This window comes from Marmota flaviventris, chromosome 16, assembly GCF_047511675.1.
Source record: "Marmota flaviventris isolate mMarFla1 chromosome 16, mMarFla1.hap1, whole genome shotgun sequence".
Classification (NCBI taxonomy): Eukaryota; Metazoa; Chordata; class Mammalia; order Rodentia; family Sciuridae; genus Marmota; species Marmota flaviventris.
The window spans coordinates 8,136,427-8,155,260 of NC_092513.1; the positions used below are offsets into that span (position 1 = coordinate 8,136,427).

At 39.3% G+C, this 18,834-nt stretch overlaps 1 protein-coding gene across 1 annotated transcript in view; it reads right to left on the reverse strand.

The window, feature by feature from the left end:
- Nucleotides 1-15,608, reverse strand: part of Dok6 (docking protein 6) — a 382,726-nt gene extending 367,118 nt beyond the window's left edge. Inside the window, exon 1 of the mRNA XM_027935339.2 lies at nt 15,354-15,608. Coding sequence (XP_027791140.1) covers nt 15,354-15,419 — 66 coding nt within the window. The 5' untranslated portion in view covers nt 15,420-15,608. The remainder of the gene's footprint in view (nt 1-15,353) is intronic.
- Nucleotides 15,609-18,834: the final 3,226 nt, after the last annotated feature.

Below are 18,834 nucleotides of genomic sequence, written 5' to 3' on the forward strand. Positions count from 1 at the left end.
GTTGATCCACTCTTCATTTCCATAATTTTGTCATTTCAAGAATGTTACATGAAGGGCATCTAGGTTTGTTCCACAATTTAAATATTATGAATTGTGTTGCTATAAATATCGATGGGCCTGTATCACAGTAGTATGCTGTTTTTAAGTCCTTTGGGTATATACTGAGGAGTGGGATAGCTAAGTCAAATGGTGGTTCCATTCCAAGTTATCCAAGGAATCTCCATACTGCTTTCCAGATTGTTTGCACCAATTTGCAGTCCCACCAGCAATGTATGAGTGTGCCTTTTCCCCCACATCCTCACCAATACTTATTGTTGTTTGTATTCTTAATAGCTGCCATTCTGACTGGAGTGAGATGATTTGCATTTCTCTAATTGCCAGAGATGTTGAACTTTTTTTTTCATATATTTGTTGATCAATTAATTGTATATCATCTTCTGAGAAGTGTTTGATTCCTTAGCCCATTTATTAAAAGAAAATAAAATCATGGCATTTAAAGGTAATGGTTGGAGTTGGAGAATATCATGCTAAATGAAGTTAGCCAATCCCCAAAAACCAAAGGCTGAATGTTTCCTCTGATATGAGGATGCTGATCCATAATTATGGTGGGGGTAGAGGGGAGTGTGGGAAGAATGGAGGAGGGGGGCACAGGGATAGGAAAGATGATGAAATGAGATGGATATCATTACCCTAAGTACATGTATGAAGACATGAATGATGTGACTCTACTTTGTGTACAACTGGAGAAATAAAAATTATGCTCTATATGTGTATTATGAATTGAAATGCATTCTGCTGTCATATATAACAAATTAAAATAAATAATTTTTTTAAAAGAATGTTATATGAATGAAACGACACAGTAAATAAACTTTTGGAGATTCTTTTTCACTCAATATAATTCTCACAAAAGTGATCATTGCTACATTCATCAATAGTTGGTCATTTTTATAGCTGAGTAACATCATTTAATATGGATTAATATGAGTTTGAATAACCATTCATGCAGTGATGGACACATGGCTTGCTTTTGGTTTGGGAGTATTTCAAATAAAGCAACTGAACATTCATGGACAGGTTTGTATGCAAACAGAAGTTTTCATTTCTCTGGAATAAACTTCCAAGCAGTGGAAGTGCCAGGTCCTATGATCATTGTGTACTTAAGTTGAGAAAATGAAAAGTCAAATCCAAGCCAGAGCATTAGGCAAGGGAAAGAAATAAAAGGCACCCAAATTGGAAAGGAAGAAATTAAATTGTCCCAATTTGCAGATGACATGACTTTATGTATAGAAAACCCTAATACTTTATGAAGGAAGTGAGAAATGATAAAGTCAGCAAAGTTGCAACATACAAAATCATCAGAAATTGATATCATTTCTATACACAAACAATAACCTATCAAACAAAAATTCAAGAGAACAACCTCATTTGTAACATCTACAAAAAATAAAGTATTACTCAGGAATTAATTTGAATGAAATGAAAGATCTACTGAAAACTAATTTTAAAATGCTAAAAAATAAAATTTAAGAAGACACAAATAAATGAAAAGATATTCTGGGCTCATGAATGGGAATAATTAGTAGTGTTACATTGTCACAATGATGAATAATCTTTACAATGTTACAATAATACCACAAGGAATAATTGTTACAATAAGTGTTACAATGTTCCAATAATGAATAATTAATACTGTTACAATCCAGAGTGATCTATGGATTCACCGAATCCCTATCAAAATCCCAATGATATTTTGCACAAAAATAGAAAAAAGTAAACTAAAATTTGTAGGGAAACAAGAAATGCTCCAAGTAATCAAAGCACTCTTGATCAAAAGGAGCAGAGCTGGTGGCATCACACTGAATTCAACGTGTGCTGCATGGAAACACACTCTACACCAATGGAACAGGAGGCCCAGAAGCAAGTCCACACTCACAAGTCCGCTGACCTTCCACAAGGGTGCCAAGAGGACAGTGGAGAAAGAGGACTGGAGTCAGACCCTTATCTCACACCACTTACAAAATCCACCTGAAATGAACTAAGGATTCACCATAAGGCCTGGAAATGCAAAAGCCACAGAAGGAAACAGAGAAGAGCTCAAGACCCTGGTGTGGACTAGGATGTTGTTGGATATGAACCTAAAGCACACGCCATGAAAGCAAGGACTGGCACCTGAGATCGCTCAAGACCAAAAGGCTGCTGGAAAGCCCAGGGAGCTCTGGTTGAGTGAAGGGGTAGCCGCATGAGAGGAGAAAATACTGCAGACCCTGGGGTCGGATGAGGGTGGATATCCACCACAGAGGAGCTCAAACAGCACGAAAACAACCCCAAAGGACGCAAGTAAGCATTCCTCAAAAGACAACATGCAAGTGGCCAACAAATATACGAAACATACTCAGAATCACTGATCACAGAGAAAGGGGAGCTAAAAGTACAATGAGCTAGACCTCACACCTTTCAGAATGTCCCATGTCAAAAAGACAACAGATGAGGAGTGCTGGCAAGGACATGCCGGAAAGGGAACCCTGGCACACTGTTGGTGGCAATGTAAAGTAGTACAACAGCTCTGGAAAACAGTGTGCCCCTCAGAAAGTTAAAAATAGAATTACTGTATGATCCAGCAACCTCACTGCTGGGTAAATACCCAAAGGGAAGAACAGCACCATATGGAAGAGATATCTCTCCCATGTTCACCGCATGTCACAGTTGCCAAGATATAGAGCAAAGCTAAGTGTCCATCAATGGATCGATACATAACTAAAATGTGATATGTAGATAGATGATGGACAGACAGACAGACACTCAGTGGGATATTATCAGCCTTCAAAAAAGAAGAAAATTTACAAGAACATGGATGAAGCTGGAAGATATTAGAATGAGTTAAATAAAGCAGAAACAGAAAGACAAATACTGTAGGATCTCACCCTTCTGTGGAGTGTTAAAAAGTTGAATTTCTTATAAATAGAAGAAAGGGGGTTGCCAAGGGCCAGAGAGTGAAGAAAGTGGGAGATGTTGGTCAAACGTACAAAGTTTCAGTTATACAGAAAAAATGAGCTACTGAGATCTCATATGCAGCATGGGGACTGTATTTAATAATCCTGACTGTGGGGATGGGGTGTAGCTCAGAGGCAGAGTCTTCGCTGAGCATGCTAGAGGGCCTTTGTCTGATCTCCATCACCACAAATAATAATCATGGTGATGATCATATACTTAAAATATGCTAACAGAATAGATCTTAAATGTTTCAACACACACACACACACACACACACACACACACACAAATGTTAAGTGTGAGAGGAGAGGGAACTGTTAATTAGCTTGATAGTGATGAGCATTTCACAACACATGCATACATCCAAACATCACTTTGTTTCACCTAAGTACGTGTAGGTCTTGTCCCTTGTGATTGGATAAAGCTAAGAAAAGAGATTTTAAACACAAAAACTTACAAATTATTTTCCAGTAGGATGTCTGTATCATTTCAAATTCCTGCCTGGAGAGTGTGACCCAGCATTTGGTGGTGTCCTTGTTCCTCACTGCAGCCTTTCCAATAGGTGTGCATGCCATGTCACCGTGCTGTCAATCTGCATCTCTCATGGTGGCTCAGGATGTCAAATATCTGTGCATGTACTTATGAGCCATCTGCACATCAACTTTGCTGAAATGTCTGTTCCTGTTCTTTGTTTGCTTATGGATTTTTATTTTTCTGTAAAGTTTTGGGTTTTTTTTAATGTAAGTTCCTTGCCAGAGCTAGTTTGTAAGTATTTTCTCTTCATCCATAGTTTGTCTCTTCATTCTCTTAACAGGGTCTTTTACAAGGCTAAAATTTCAGTTTTAATAAGATGAATTTATCAATTTTTCCTTTTCTGGACCTTGATTTTGGTATCAGGTCTAGGATCTCTTTGCTTGGTAATAATTCCCAAAGGTTTTCTTCTGTTTATTTGTTTGTTTGGTTGGTTTTGGAGGGTTGTTTTTCTGACAGTTCTATAGTTTTATATTTAAGTCTCTGATCTACTTTGAGTTGCAAGGTGTGAGGTTTATGTTGAAGTTCACTTGGTTTGCTGATGGGTGACCAACTGCTCCAGCCTCATCTGCTGAAAAGGTATCTCTTCATTGTATCATTTTTGCACCTTTGTCAAAAACCCATTATATGCATTTAAGTGAACTCCCTTTTAAAATAATCTTTTTCTTGATGATATGCATGTATGTTTACAACAAAGCTCCTACACATCTTCATGAGCAGAAGACTCTAATAATGTGTTTTAATGTCCAAGCTAGAAGTGAATACTGGAGACAATGAATTCTAGTGTCTATGTATCATTAGGACAAATGTTTAATATCTATACTTCAAAATTAATTACATTACTTTAAAATTTAATTGGGTCACTTCTCATAATGCTATTTATCAGTTAAATGCATTAGTCACAAGCAACCGAGGCTTACTCTGGCTGATTTAGATAGAAAGGACTGGAAAACTAGCTTTAAAATTAACAGACAGGAATGATCCCTGTAGTCACTCAAGGGACTTGATGGGCATACTGCTTTTGATGGCAGATGAAAAAAAAAAATGGTATTGCTTCTTCTTTAGCATTGATAAATGGATGCAATAGAAATGATTACTCTGTTGCCAACTGGGAAGACCCTGACACAGAACTGCCTCTTTTGTCACTGACTCCACGTCTGTCCCTGGTCCCTATAATTGGTAAAACCTAACTAACATTCTCATGCCCCAGCGACACAGGAGATGAGTGAAGAATGTTTTTGCCATTTCATCTTCTCTAATGCAAGCCATTGGGTGCTGACCCCACAACCACAACATGGAGTATGCACCAACTATGGGACAGAAACTTAAATTCTAGGGGGGAAATAGATGAGATATGAGCAACACGGCCATTCAGTGTTAAGGTGCTTATTACCTATGGAGACATATTACAACCTATGTACTCTGGCTCACCAGGGTCTATGGCAGTACATGGTGCTAAGCAACTTGCTTTGAAAATCATTCTAATGAAATACTTCATGTCTTCTAGAGTTACTCGGGAAGATTAAAACAACAACAACAACACAAAAACATGGAAAACCACTCTCCCATGATGTGATGTGTATCTAGGCAAGAACGTTGATTTTAAGAAAAGAGCTATTTGGGTTTATTTGCTAAAGTTGATCCTATTTTATTTCTTACTTTTTTTTTTTTTTTTAACCTAGAGGCAGGTTAGACCTCCACGCACCTACTAGCAGCAGTTAAAATTAGATCTCCATTTTTCTTCAACTTCACCATCCTAGCCTCTAGTTCATTTGCTTTAAAAAAAATATTCTAGGGGAGGGGTGATAGTAGAGGATAGGAAAGGCAGCAGAATACAACAGACACTAGTATGGCAATATGTAAATCAATGGATGTGTAACTGATGTGATTCTGCAATCTGTATATGGGGTAAAAATGGGAGCTCATAACCCACTTGAATCAAATTGTGAAATATGATATATCAAGAACTATGTAATGTTTTGAACAGCCAACAATAAAAAATTAAAAAAAAAATATTCTACATCAAAATCACCATTGGAAGAGGGTCTTAACAAGAAGGAAGAACTAGAAAGCCAGTTCTCCCGGCTCTGGGTGATTATAGAGGATCAGGACCCTATACCCTCCAGCTCCCCACAAGAAAATCTGAAAGCTCAGTCAGCTGAGTCGGAATTCACAGGGCAGAAGCAGCACGTATTTGGGGGGCAGCCATATTGCAGATTGAATCCTCAGCTTGGCACTAGCAGAAAACATGATCTAGAGTCAGGAAAAAAATCTACCTTATGATCATTACATTGCTTAACAGTGAATTTCTGTACTTCAAAGAAATTTTTTGTATATCTTTTGTGCTTTCGCATGCATGGTCATGCACATTCATATTAAAGCATTATAGGCTATCAGCAACTTGGTTACATGACTGATTTATTAAATAACTAACTTTATATTCATAAATGCCAGTTCAGAAGTCTTAGCACTAACAACAGCAGTGTTAGAATAGCTTAGCATATCACAACATTTTCTATATATGTATTTTTATATCTATACTATCCAACAATGGTTACCAACATTGGCATCACATTTAAAACACTAGGGAATGTTTTAAAAGCCTACCCAGGCTCAAATCTTCTGGACTAGTTCAATGAGAAAGATCAACTAGGTTCCATGGGTGGCTCGGATGCAGGCATGGTAGAGAATTTTCTTTTTTTTAAATGAAGGGCTAGGTCACGTACATAATTATGCAAAGTATCAGCAACAGTATGTGTGTCCTTCAGAGTAAGCTGGCTTCAGAGTTCTAAATACTTTTATGTCTTAATGTATAAAGTAGTGCGTTTCACATTAGAGATGTCTAATACTTAACCTCATAATTTGGCAGGAGACGTTCTCCTTTAGTTAACTAGACTTACATAGTTAATACTTACAGATTCCAAAGTGTGATGAATTTTGTAAAATCGTCAGTTAAATGACATAGACAACTATCTATAGCATCGCCCTGAGGTTCTGAAAGCACTCAGGGAAATATATTGCCATTTGCTTGTAGGTTAAACCAAAAGGCATATTTGTCAAAGCCATAAAATATGTAAAAAGTTGCTTCTGTTTTTATCCTTGAATAGTGCATGAGAAAATTTATTGGTTTCCTCACTAGTTTCCTCTTTTAAAATCATGTGTTTTCTTAAACACACCAATCACACAATTTTTGACTAACAACATTTCTATTTTTCCCAATAAACTAGTGTAAATGTGTACCCTTCATATAATAAAACGTCCGTTGCTATTAAGACATTTTATGAATATTTTATTTTCCAGGTGCAGGGTGAGGAGAGGTGCTGTCATATAGACAGCGGGTGTGAGTCTTGACATGCCTTTGCACATCTTGTTTGACATATATATAACGCATTTGCATGTATGCTTATGTATATGTGTATATAGAGATGTTTACTCATATACATGGTACTCTCATGCATAACACCCATTTTTAAAGAATAGCAAGTAATCAGACAAAAGAAATTTTGGATTTACAAAGGAAAAAAGAAATATTAATAAAATGCTTATACATATAGCACATCTTATATAAAAATATATTCAATGACTAAGAGAGTAGTCTTTATACATTTTAAAAAATAATAAAACTTTTTAAATAACATCACTTGAATATGTATTCTTTAATTCCTGTCCATTAAAATCAGCAAGCAATAAAATGAATCAACCTCTCAAGTGAACATCATGATATAGTTCAGTTCTGTCCGGGGCAAAGCATTTAGGAAACACCATCAAACTATTTGCTGTATGAACTGGTTACCACATACCAACTTTTGGTTTTTCAGATCTCAAATAACTCTGTACTGCTTTTTGATATATTTTTCTAATGAAATTATTTTTGATTAATTTAAACATAATATTTTACATAACCACCTTAAAGGATCATTTTTCATAAGTAATGGTAATAAAAAAGTAGATTAAATTCTACCCAAATAACATTAAGTTGAATTTTGGAGTCTGTGTTTCTTTAATGAAAGGACATTAGCTGAGTTTGGGATCATGGAATTACATCCATTGGAAGTGGCTTGGACTGATGTCAGTATAGCACTTATTTACTGTGATATAAATACTTTCACTACATAGTACTTTTAGCTGTGATCTAAGTAACTGTGAGTGAAGTAAATGATCATATTAGCTTTATGCCAAATTACCAATGAACTTTGAGGAGTACATAGGACTATATTGCTACTTGTCAGGAATAAATGGCTAAGAAGTAACTGTTGCACAGAGACCATACACTGGACTTGAAGATAAAACCTAGCTTCCACCAACAGAAACTCAACTGTGTCCCTAGAACTCTAGTTGATACATTTTGCTTTTTCAGATTTTATTTTAGGTATAAATTGAGAATAAAAAATTAAATATACTTTGAAAAGCCTGCTGGGAGAATGATATAGCATGTGAAAATTCTTTATAAGCTGTAAAATACATAACTGTACACAAAATGCAGCATGATTAGGTTATATTACAAAGTCTCACATTAAGCTTAGCCTTAAGCTTCAATATTTTTGCATTCTCACTAATTTTGGTGTTAAGCCAAACACAAACAAACCAACCCTTCATTTTACAATGAATTAAGTAAAATGGTGGACAAAATAGCTTGCACAATTTCAAAAATGCAACCATCACTAGCAATCTCAGACATGAAAAATAATAGCTTTCCTTCTGAAATGAATTTCTATTCTCTGCTTATACAATAATACCATTTCTTATTCCATCCAATTTGACTGATGGGTGCGATATTCTCATTGAGAACACAGTGCTATAATATAAAAATGAATTACTCAGATGATTATTTTGCTGTGCCTTAAAGCTAAAGCTCTGTCTCATATTTGTGGACTTGGTGAACAAATTTTTGTTGGCTTCAAACAAAAATAAGAAGAAAACACTGTGAAGAAAGTGAGGCAAAAGTAACAGAATTGAAGCCAAAGAAATTGCAGTACATGCCCTTTTAATTATTTTATCTCATTTGAATATTTTCCCCTAAAACTACCACTTCAGAAAAATGTGAAATCTAGAGGTTATCTGTAAATGGAAGAAATAACCATAATTTTTACTTCATTTGTATCATTGATTTTTAAAAATTCTCTACTGCTTCTAAAATGTAGTTCATGTGAATATAAAGAATCCAAAGAAACAAATACTTAATAGTTCTACTCAACAATATCCTCATGGATTATTAAGATCCAAATAGAATAACTTACTCAAAAAATATAAATGTCATCCAAAAGACAGCACCTATGTCAAATACACAGGCTTCAGATATATGGATCTAAAATATTAGGCATTATTGTGCATTTCTGCAGAACATTTAGGGAAACTGGGAATGCAGATCCCATAAAGTTATTGGTTCTCACTAAGATTATCCTGCTCACAATTTAGTCATTTCAGTCATTTGAATGATTTCTCTAAGTAATGAATGCCATCTTTATTATCTGAGACCAAAAAAAAAAAAAAAATCATCCTTAAAGTTCACCTTGGGAGCTTTTCAAATCCAGCCAAATGTTTGGGTTTGGTTTTTATAGTTAGGCTTACTTTTATTTTCTTTGTTTTTGGCTTTAGCTTTCTAAAATTTAAAGAATATCAGGTGTTCCCACACACAAGTACAGAGACTAAAAACCTAAAAATAAATCTTATTCATGTAGAAAATAGAGTTTCTAAGCATACACAAAAAGTTAGATACACTGACATTACATACAAGATCTTTTTCTACTCTAAAACTTAGGAGTCTATAATATTTGAAGTATATATACAGATATAAAATAACTAGCATGTGTGCATACACTTATGAATATGTACATGTATATGTATAATGGTAATAAATAAAAATGTAAATAGTGCAAATAAAAATAACTGGAATTTTCCCATACATTCCAAATCCATCTTTAATGAGAAGACATAAAAGAAGTATGGGCATAATGGATCCTGTGCTGACAGCAATGTCTAGGAATCACAATGTTCTAGAAGGAGTAAAGGTTTAAACACACCCAATGCAAATCCTGCATCTTCAATCCATAGATTGAGAAATTCTAATCTGATACAACGATGCTGAAAGTTCTTTCAAGCTTTTAAACAGTCAAATCTGTGTATTATTGATGCCTTTAATCTTACTACATATTAACTGCTTCTAATTCTTGGCAAACTATAATGCATACCACATAAGATATAGTCTTTCTTCACAAAATAGATTTGAGAGATTTGAGGGAATCAAAGAAAATTTAAAATACTGTAGTGAATCAAAAAGCCTATACAAGTATACAGACATTCCTATTTCTTTTAATGAGTGAGTTTCTATGAAAGAATGAAGGTTCATAAACCTCTCATGAACTACTACACTCTTCCACCAGTTATCATCAGAGGAAAGTTGTTTGTAAGAGGGAAGGAAAATTTGAGGGGTCTGCAGAATGAAGATCAGCATTATAAGCAAGGAATGGAGATGTTTTGTGGTGTTAATCAAGGAGAGAGAGTGGGCAAGAATTAGATAAATCCACAATATGTTATTCAAACAAATAGAAAGCGTATGACAAAGAAAATTCTGAATAGATGTTCAGCTCCACAGGGTCTGTGCTCATCAAAAACTCCAGATGCCGTCTTCCAGATTTTCCTGCCTCCTGGTAATAGCAAAGTGACTGTAACTGGCCCAGTGTGCTGAGTTAATTGTAAGTAACCTGGCTGAACACAACGTGACTCTGTAACACACACACACACACACACACACACACACACACACAATGGACACCACTAGATAAACTGTAAGTACTCCATAAACACTTGAACATCTATTGATTATGTAAATTTAAAGACACACCCCCCCCCTCATATCCAGAGACACTTCCTTGGCACCCCCACATACCAATACCAAGTTCTCACCTGACTTTGAGTAAGGAATAGAAAAAAATATTCTACATAAGGTACTGTTCTGCTTGTGTACAGTATACCTGTGAAGAGTCACACTGATGTATTATGTTGACTAATTCTTCGCTGAAATGCTTCGGACCAGAAATACTTCAGCATTCACATTTTTTTTTCATATTTTGGAATATTTGCATATATGTGATGAGGTATCTTGGGGGTAGGAATAAAGTTTAAATTCAAACTTCATTTATTTCTTCTATGTACCTTATACACCTAGCTTGCAGGTAATTTCATACAATATTTTTTTTGTGTGAGCCTGCATTTTGAAGGATACTCATCACATGAGGTCAGATGGGGAGTTTCCCTCGGTGCCATTGTTAGGTAGGAGTTCAAGATGTCAAGATGGTGGAGGCAGGGTATAAGAAGGGTGCCACAGGAGGAGAAGACTGGGAGATAGTCATGCCCATTACCAGCATAACTCCTGCCACTGAGGACTTACCACCATGACAACTCCTACCCACGGGTTCCGTATTGTAAAATGACCAATGGGGGTAAATTGGGTAGTACTCCAATTAGTTTTTCCATAGTAACCAATGGGGGCAAATGGGGTAAGCCCTTCAATCAGGTCTGTGCAGGAAGAGAAAGCCTCACGCTCAGCATACAAGGCTAGTTTCCAGACATTGGCCCTTGAGCCTCTCTCTCTTGCTGGGCCCCTCTGCTCTACCTTTGTTTGGGACATCGAAGACCTGGAGCCCACTTGGACATCCTGATGACAACACCAACCTGTTGGCATTCCTGATTTGGGAGTTTCAGATCAGGGATGCTCACCTTGTAGTTGTTTTTGTTTTGTTTTTCTCACCTTTTATTTGAATAAAATTCCTTGAAAACAATGAAGAGAGGCCTGAGTCTAGAATTAATCAAAGTATAGCAGTCTGGAATTTGTTCATTGATGTTGGTGAGGATGATTGATATCACTCCGTAATGCTGCAATTAGTTTTCATACATTTATAGAGTCAATAAGCAAGATATTAGGTTATTAATGGTTTTAGTGATAGATTTCTTACTTTGGCTGCAAATCAAGAACAGATTGGATATTTTGCAATACATGCCTTGCTTATTAAGTTTAACCCATCAGTAGTCAGAAGAAATCAGGCAATCAAGGCTAGGAGAAAAACAATTTTGAACAACATGATTTTTTTTAAAATTTTATTTTTAAGTTTTGATTTTTTTCTCAGTATTGGGGATTGAACCCAGCACCTCAGCCAAGCTCCACAAGTGCTCTATCACTAACCTACATCTAAGCCCTTACTTTATTTTGTGATATTTTATTTTATTTTGAGACAGGGTCTCACTAAATTGTTGAGGCTGACCTTGAAATTATGATCCTCCTGCCTCAGCCTCCCAAGTAGCTGGGACTATAGGCAGGCACCAATATGTCTGGCACTTTTGTTTTGTTTGACTTTAGATTTTTATTGGTGTTTACAAGTGTCCTTTTCTTAAAACAAATAAAATTGAGTGCCATGACACCTTGTGAATTATAATGCCAATCATGTAGCAGATGGAGGCTTAGAGAAAATAGACATTCCTAAGGGCTTTGAAATTCTGCAAAAGAAATATATATATATATATATATATATTTCTTTTGCAGAATATATATATTCATAGAAACAGTCATATAGTGAATTTTAGTGTAGACTTTAAAGAAATGACAACAAAAGCATGTCTACTTTTAAAGTTTAATGCCTAAAATTTTATCTACAAAAATTTAATTATAATATATAAAACCTTTATGAAGCAATAATATAATTCAGGAAAATGATCATATTTCTCAATTTTTTTTCCTAAATGAAAGAGAATTTGATTAATGAGTGGAAGACAAATTTAAAACCTGGCAGTCAAGATTTCCTTAAAACTACTGAATCCAAATTGTTGGCTAAGGAGCTGCAGTCAACAGGTGGAGGTAGGCTTTCCACTAAGGCACAGGGCGAAGGCCACACAACCACTTAAACCAGGAAGCACCTTGTAAGGTCAGCCAAGGCTCAGAGGGAAAAAGATGCCTTAGTCTTCTCATTCATCATTGCACTAAACACTACTGTGTGAGGACTAAAGAGTGAATTACAGCATTTCATCACAAAATATGCTTTCACATCACAATTATCACGGATGTGATTGGCCTCCTGCTCAGGCCAAACCAAAATCTGATGTTTGAACGCATGAGTCCTGTTCATACTAAATCAGATATTTATACATATTCAATTGCAATTATTTCTCTTTTGAAATTCAGTGTTGACCATATGTCATATAACCTTAGTTAAAAACATTTTATTTGGAAATGTGTGTGGTTTTGAGCCCACAAAATTAGTAATATGAATCATTTGTAATAAAAATAATCATTAATTTTAGATAAGATTCATTGCTATGATTTGAGGTATGATGATGCATTTTTAAAAGCATACATACAGTTTTGATGGGGGTTTCACTCTTTTATGGGACCCACTTAACTCAAGCTTCCCAACCCTGAGCAGGTCAAATTTTGTCATTTGAATGAACTCTTCTGCCTACTAGAACATTCTGAAAAGTCCCTATAGTATTTTTAATAATTGATCATTTCCAAAAAAATATTCGATATTAAAACAAAACTATTTCAACATTAAACTTTGCCGTTCACACCTCTCAAGCAGAAATAGAAGACAAAAATAATTAATATATATACAAGAATGTTTTATTATTTTCTATGATGGCTGTCCTTTACAAAGGCATAACTCTAAGGTGAGTTTAGAAAAAGACTCAGTAGTTGCTAACTTGTAACATGTGCAAACAGGATTAGACAGAAATGGTGTTCCCAATCGACTTTTTAAAAGCCCTTAATGCCATAACTATGCAAAGAAAGATTCAGTACTCTTTACTTGGGCCTTATTATTAGACTCCATATTCAGTTTTTACTGTATGGAAGACTGAAAGGCTTGGATTGGGGGAAGAATTCTATGGACTTTCAGGAGGGAAATTCTTGGGGCTATTCATCTCATTTTCATCCAGGAGGGGAATCTTGGGGCTATTCGTCTCATTTTCAAGTGCGCTGTCACTCTGTGAAAGCAGGAACGCATCTCTCTGGGGGACTTCACTCATCCTTTAGTTTACACAGTTTAAAGAGTCAGCCACAGTTGGAGTTTCAGAAGACCGAGGGAGGCAATGGTAAATAAGCTCCTCTTTGGAAAGCAAAGGGCGACAAAGGTCAGGATAAGAAGGCTCTGCGCCTCCTTCCTTGGCTGACAGCTGTGCAGGTGACAGATTAGAGCACTGCGTCCCAAATGCGAGAAGCAATCAACCTCATGGACAAAACGCACATTTTTACGGGGTTCTTTCTTATCTCCCTGGAGAAGAATGAAGTGCAATCTTCTAACGAAGAAAAGTCCTTGAGACCTGGCTGCCTGGGGTGGGGGTGGGGGGGTGGGGTATGGTGGGGCATACAACGAAGCACCATCGTGGCGCTAGGTTAGGGAAGGGGGGCTTTGTTTTCACCCAGCCTTGTTTTCCTGGCTCCTACCTCACCTTGTCGTTCCACCCAGCTACTGAAGTTCGAGGACGGGTCTCTAATGTCCTTAGGGTACAGTCTGCGCAGGGGCAGTACTAGAGGCAATCTGCCTATCCCATCCTGCTCCCTACACCTGCCTCCACCAACTCCCTACAGAGGGATTCTGGATGCGTATTCTCCCTCTTTCCGGGACACTGCGGAGCACCTTCGTTCAACTATCTAAAGGTGTCTTTTCCTTTTTTACGCGAAGATTAACGAAGTTCTCTCCTCCGTCTCTTCTCTTCTCCAAGTAGAAGTGTTCATCCACTCCGCGGTAAACGCGGGGAATATTCTAGCTCCAGGCCACTTTGCCCCAGGATTTCGGAGCTTCTCAGAACTGGAACTTTGAGACCAGTGAGGCTGAGAGACATCCAGAGAAATCAGGAAACTGGTTCTTTCTCTTCCAGATCGAGTTTCCCTCCCGAACCAGCCCGCCCTGGTGGGTCCCTGTGGCCACCTCAGGTCGCGCGCTCCCCCCGGGTACCCCATCGCTCCTCCGCCCCTTGCGTCCGCCCAGTCCAGGCAGTTCTTCACCCAGGAGCCCGCCTCTCCTATCCTGCCCCCTTCTGTCTACATCCCAGGTCATCTACAACCACCAGCGTGTCCCTTTTTACCTCCTCCCCAGGTCGCTACATAAGTTTGGCACCCCCGAGGTCTACACTGCCTCTCCCAAGTCGGGCAAAACGCCTCTGAAGAAGAAAGTAGGAGAAGGTCTCCGTAAACTTTGCTCCGCGGACTTTCCAGTGTCGGTGGGCGAAGGGTGCACACACACCTGCCTGCTCACCGGCGCAGGTACACCTGCCCGGGAGCACACATGGAAAGAGGCAGATTGCCAGTGGGCAGATGTTAAGGGCACATGAAATTCGCTTGCTATAGCCGATCGGTTCGCAGGGCGCTGATGGTGCATCACAAGAGAATTTCGAAATGGGCTTGGAGAGCGGGGACCAGAAAATGGTGATTCTTAACACACGCAGATACACTCGGGCGTCTGCACACCGAGCAGTTCTACGGAAAGGCGCACACTTTTTGAGAGCAGCTCGTTGTGTGGATTGCACCGTGTATAATCTCCTCCAAGGAGGCTTCGGAACTGAAGATCCCCTTGGTCCACTGGACTTCTCAGTATGGTCGAAATCAGCCCTGCTCACTTGAGGATAGACACCAAGAAGCTTCCGGAGCCCCGGTCTGCAGAGTCCCCCAGGCAGGTGCGGGTCCCCAGCCCGGTCAAGCAACAAGCGGACAGTCCGCGGGAGGGCCGGGTCCCTCTTGGCCCCCGTCCCCGCGCCTGTCACCTCTCCCCGCCCCCACTCCCCAAGCAGCCAGCGGGGCCAAACGAACGCCGGGGAAGGAGAAAACCGAGCGAGCGACTCACCCCCAGCTTCCTGCTGCGGATTTTCACGTAGCCCTGCTTGACGATGTCGTTAAAGTTGGAGGCCATGGCCAGCGCGTTCGGGCTTGTCCGCCGCGCGAGCCGCTTCCCGGAGTCGAGAGCCGCCGTCCGCCGCCGGGTCCGCGCAGGTCTCGCATCCAGCCAGCCGCCGCCAGCCGCCGCGCCGCCGCCCGGTGCTCCCCGAGCTCCCGCCGGCGGGGACGCGGGGTCGCAGGCAGGGCCGCCGCGATCGGAGGACGGGGCCCGGCGCCGCGAGCAGCGCCAGCCCTCCGCGTTCCGGTCCTCACCTCCGCCCCCCGCCGCGAGCCGAGCACCGCGGCCCGCGCCGCCGCCGCCAGCTGCGGGCGCCCCCTCCGCGCCGCCCCCGGCAGCACCCACGGGCTGGCGCCTCACTCGGCGGCGCACAGCTGGCCGGAGCGCACCACCGCGGCTCCCCGGCGCGGGGGGAGGGGGAGGGACGGCGGGGCGGGCCGATTCGCCTGCCCGGCTCCCTCCCCCCGGCCCGCGGGGTGGCTGGGCTCGAAGATGCTCGCAAGACGCGCTCCATCACTCCGGGTCGGGCGGGGAGCTGCACCCGCCACCCCGCGCCCCCGCCCCCGCTCCCGCCGCTCCCTGTGCCCGCCACGCGCTCCCGGGTGCGGGATGCCTAAGGACAGGTCTCATCCTTCCCGGGCTCCTGATCTCCCCTCCCAAGCTGGACACCGGGGACCGGGCGGTGGGGAGACTCGCCACGCGGGAGGCAATGTTTATTTCAGGGGTGGTGTTTACAGTGCATTGTTATTCCCTGGCACACGCGGCCGCTCCAGGTCTTTGCCCCGTTAGGAAGTGTAAATCGACGCCAAACCCTTCCCGGTGCACACAAAGAGACCAATCCTGCGCATGTGTCTAATCCTCCTGCCGCTGAAGAGACTGAAGCAATCAGGCGAGGCAGCCCGGCGCCGACTTCCTCCGCTCCAGAAGCAAGACCGACCCAGGGGGCTTGATTTATGCACGCGTTTCAGTTAACTCTGACTAACGGCGGCTCCCGGCTCTCCATCTACTCGGGAAATAGAGAGCGTCGCTGTGATCAGCGGCTGCCCTGAAATGTTCAACTCGTGAAATCAAAGGAATGGAGAACTTCTACCCCCGCCCCGTGTAGGAACAGATATTTAGAAGTAGATTTTTAATGCATTGCAAAGACTTTATATTTTTTTTTTTAAAAAAAATGCTATATAGTTTTCTGAGATTCAAGGGAAAAGAGAGTATTGAATGTTGAATACTGTCAATACATGGACTACTTTGAGCACTCAGTGGCTCAGGTTTTCCTAACTAGAAAATAAAAGCCTAAATATTGAAGACGTTATTATGACTCCTTTATTTATAAATACTTTATATTTAATGAATGTTCAGAAGATTATAATAAACAGTTTATTTCTGTTTATTACCTGGAGCAGTGTTTTCCAGGTTTTCATTTAAAATGTCTTAGCCCTATTTGGAATACAATCAGAATAAGAGAAGAAACTGAATTTGATTGAGAAAAAAAAAATAAAAAATAAATAAATAAAAGCTTGGAGGACAAGTTAGCACGTCCTTCGCCCCAAACAAATGTGCATCTCAAGGATGATTTTTGTCCCATCCTTAGCAAAAGTCTCCATCTAGAGCCCAATGGAAATCCCGAATTTCTACATGCCCTATTCCAGTCATTCATTCATGTAGCAAGTTGTCCCCCCCCCCCCCCCGACCACCACCACCTCTTTCTCTCTCTTTTCTGTTTTGGACTGCCCACCATGCAAACTACCAGATGCTTTGGAAGAGATTTAAAATAACATGGCAGAGTTCATTGGATTTTTCACTCAGAAATGAGCTCTCAATTTCTTTCTGGCTTTTGAGAAAGTTTTCAAAGCCCCCTATTAACTCCACGTGATGCCTCCTCTAAATGCCTGAGACATGTTTCTATTCCACTTGTATACACGACTGCTTTCTAAAATATAAATACAACATTTCATTCAGTCCTTTGCAACTATAAATGTTTAATGGAGCATTGTCGCCATTTACTAGAGAGGGAAACTGAGGCATTGGAATGTTCTATTACACAGCCAAAATTTTGAGATTGAATTTGGAACTGTTGCAATTTTCATGATCACTCACTTCCTTTTTCATTTATATGATAATCTGTGTCCACAGAAGTTAGGGATTACTTTTTGTCTAAGCAATTGTTTTAGGCTTACCTAATGATCAGGTATGATAGGCAACTGTGACTTTTAAGGATTATGTAATGATTGCACCTGCATTTTTATATTTATGAAGACCACTAATATGTTTAAATAATTTAAATATTCTCCTATATTTGCTTTTCATTTAAAAATTTCTGATAGAACAATTTGTGTGTGCTATTCGTTTGCAGGTTGAAAATACTGTTATTTGTCATTAAGTTTTCCCAACTATGAATTGAGTTCATTGTATCCTAATGGAATTATTTAATATACTCATATAAGTTCCACATTTCCTATTAACTACCAATGTGAATTAGAAATTTGATTATATTCTTCTTTTTTTCTCCAAAAATAATCCATAAGAAATATTTATATTTCTTTGAATCACATTGCAGGTGACCACGTCTAGCTGTCCACTTGACTACAGTGTCAAAATGCTGCCACCCTGAATTCTAAAATGCTGTCATTATAGAATTGTAAAATATATAAAGTATAAATTTCATCTAAAATTATTAAAGATATTATAAAATTCTCCATCAATTTTGTACTAATTGCTTCTGCTGCCACAGATGATTATTGGTTACATGTATTATTTCATTTAGAATTGAAAACTTATGGCCTTCTAATTTATTTTATTCCTGGATTTATGAATTCTAATTCCCTTACTAAAAACAAAACCAAACAAATAAATTAAGAATAACTTTCCATTTTATACTAGAAGATTTTCCTGTAGTTCAATAACTCATGGTCATTCTTTTCTGTATTTGGACAGAAGGAGCTGCTTCACTTGACATTCTTGTGCTTTTAACAGATGCTCAAGAAAATTACCAGCTTTATTGTTGACAAGAAGTATTCCAGTCTCATCTTGGACACTTCCAGCTCCAGACCTAGAATTCATTACTTCTCTTGAACCCTTGGTTTCAAAAATGGGGAATGGGGAATGAATTTCAGTTTCCATAAACTAGTTGCATGGAGTGCATGTATGGTGTGTGTGTGTGTGTGTGTGTGTGTGTGTGAGAGAGAGAGAGAGAGTGAGAGAGAGAGAGAGAGAGGATGTGTTTCCTAGTGTTTCTGAACTTTTCTGCTACAAAGTAAGGGAGTTCTTTTACTATAGAAATATATTTCCAAAGGAAAAAAAATGTTCTCAATTTTGAAGGATATTTCTGATTGAAATTAATGTTGGGAGAGTCAATGTTAAGTATTTCATCTATTTTTCTAGTTTTATGTGAAATATTTACAAACTTTCAAAGTTGAGTCTATCAAACAAGTAC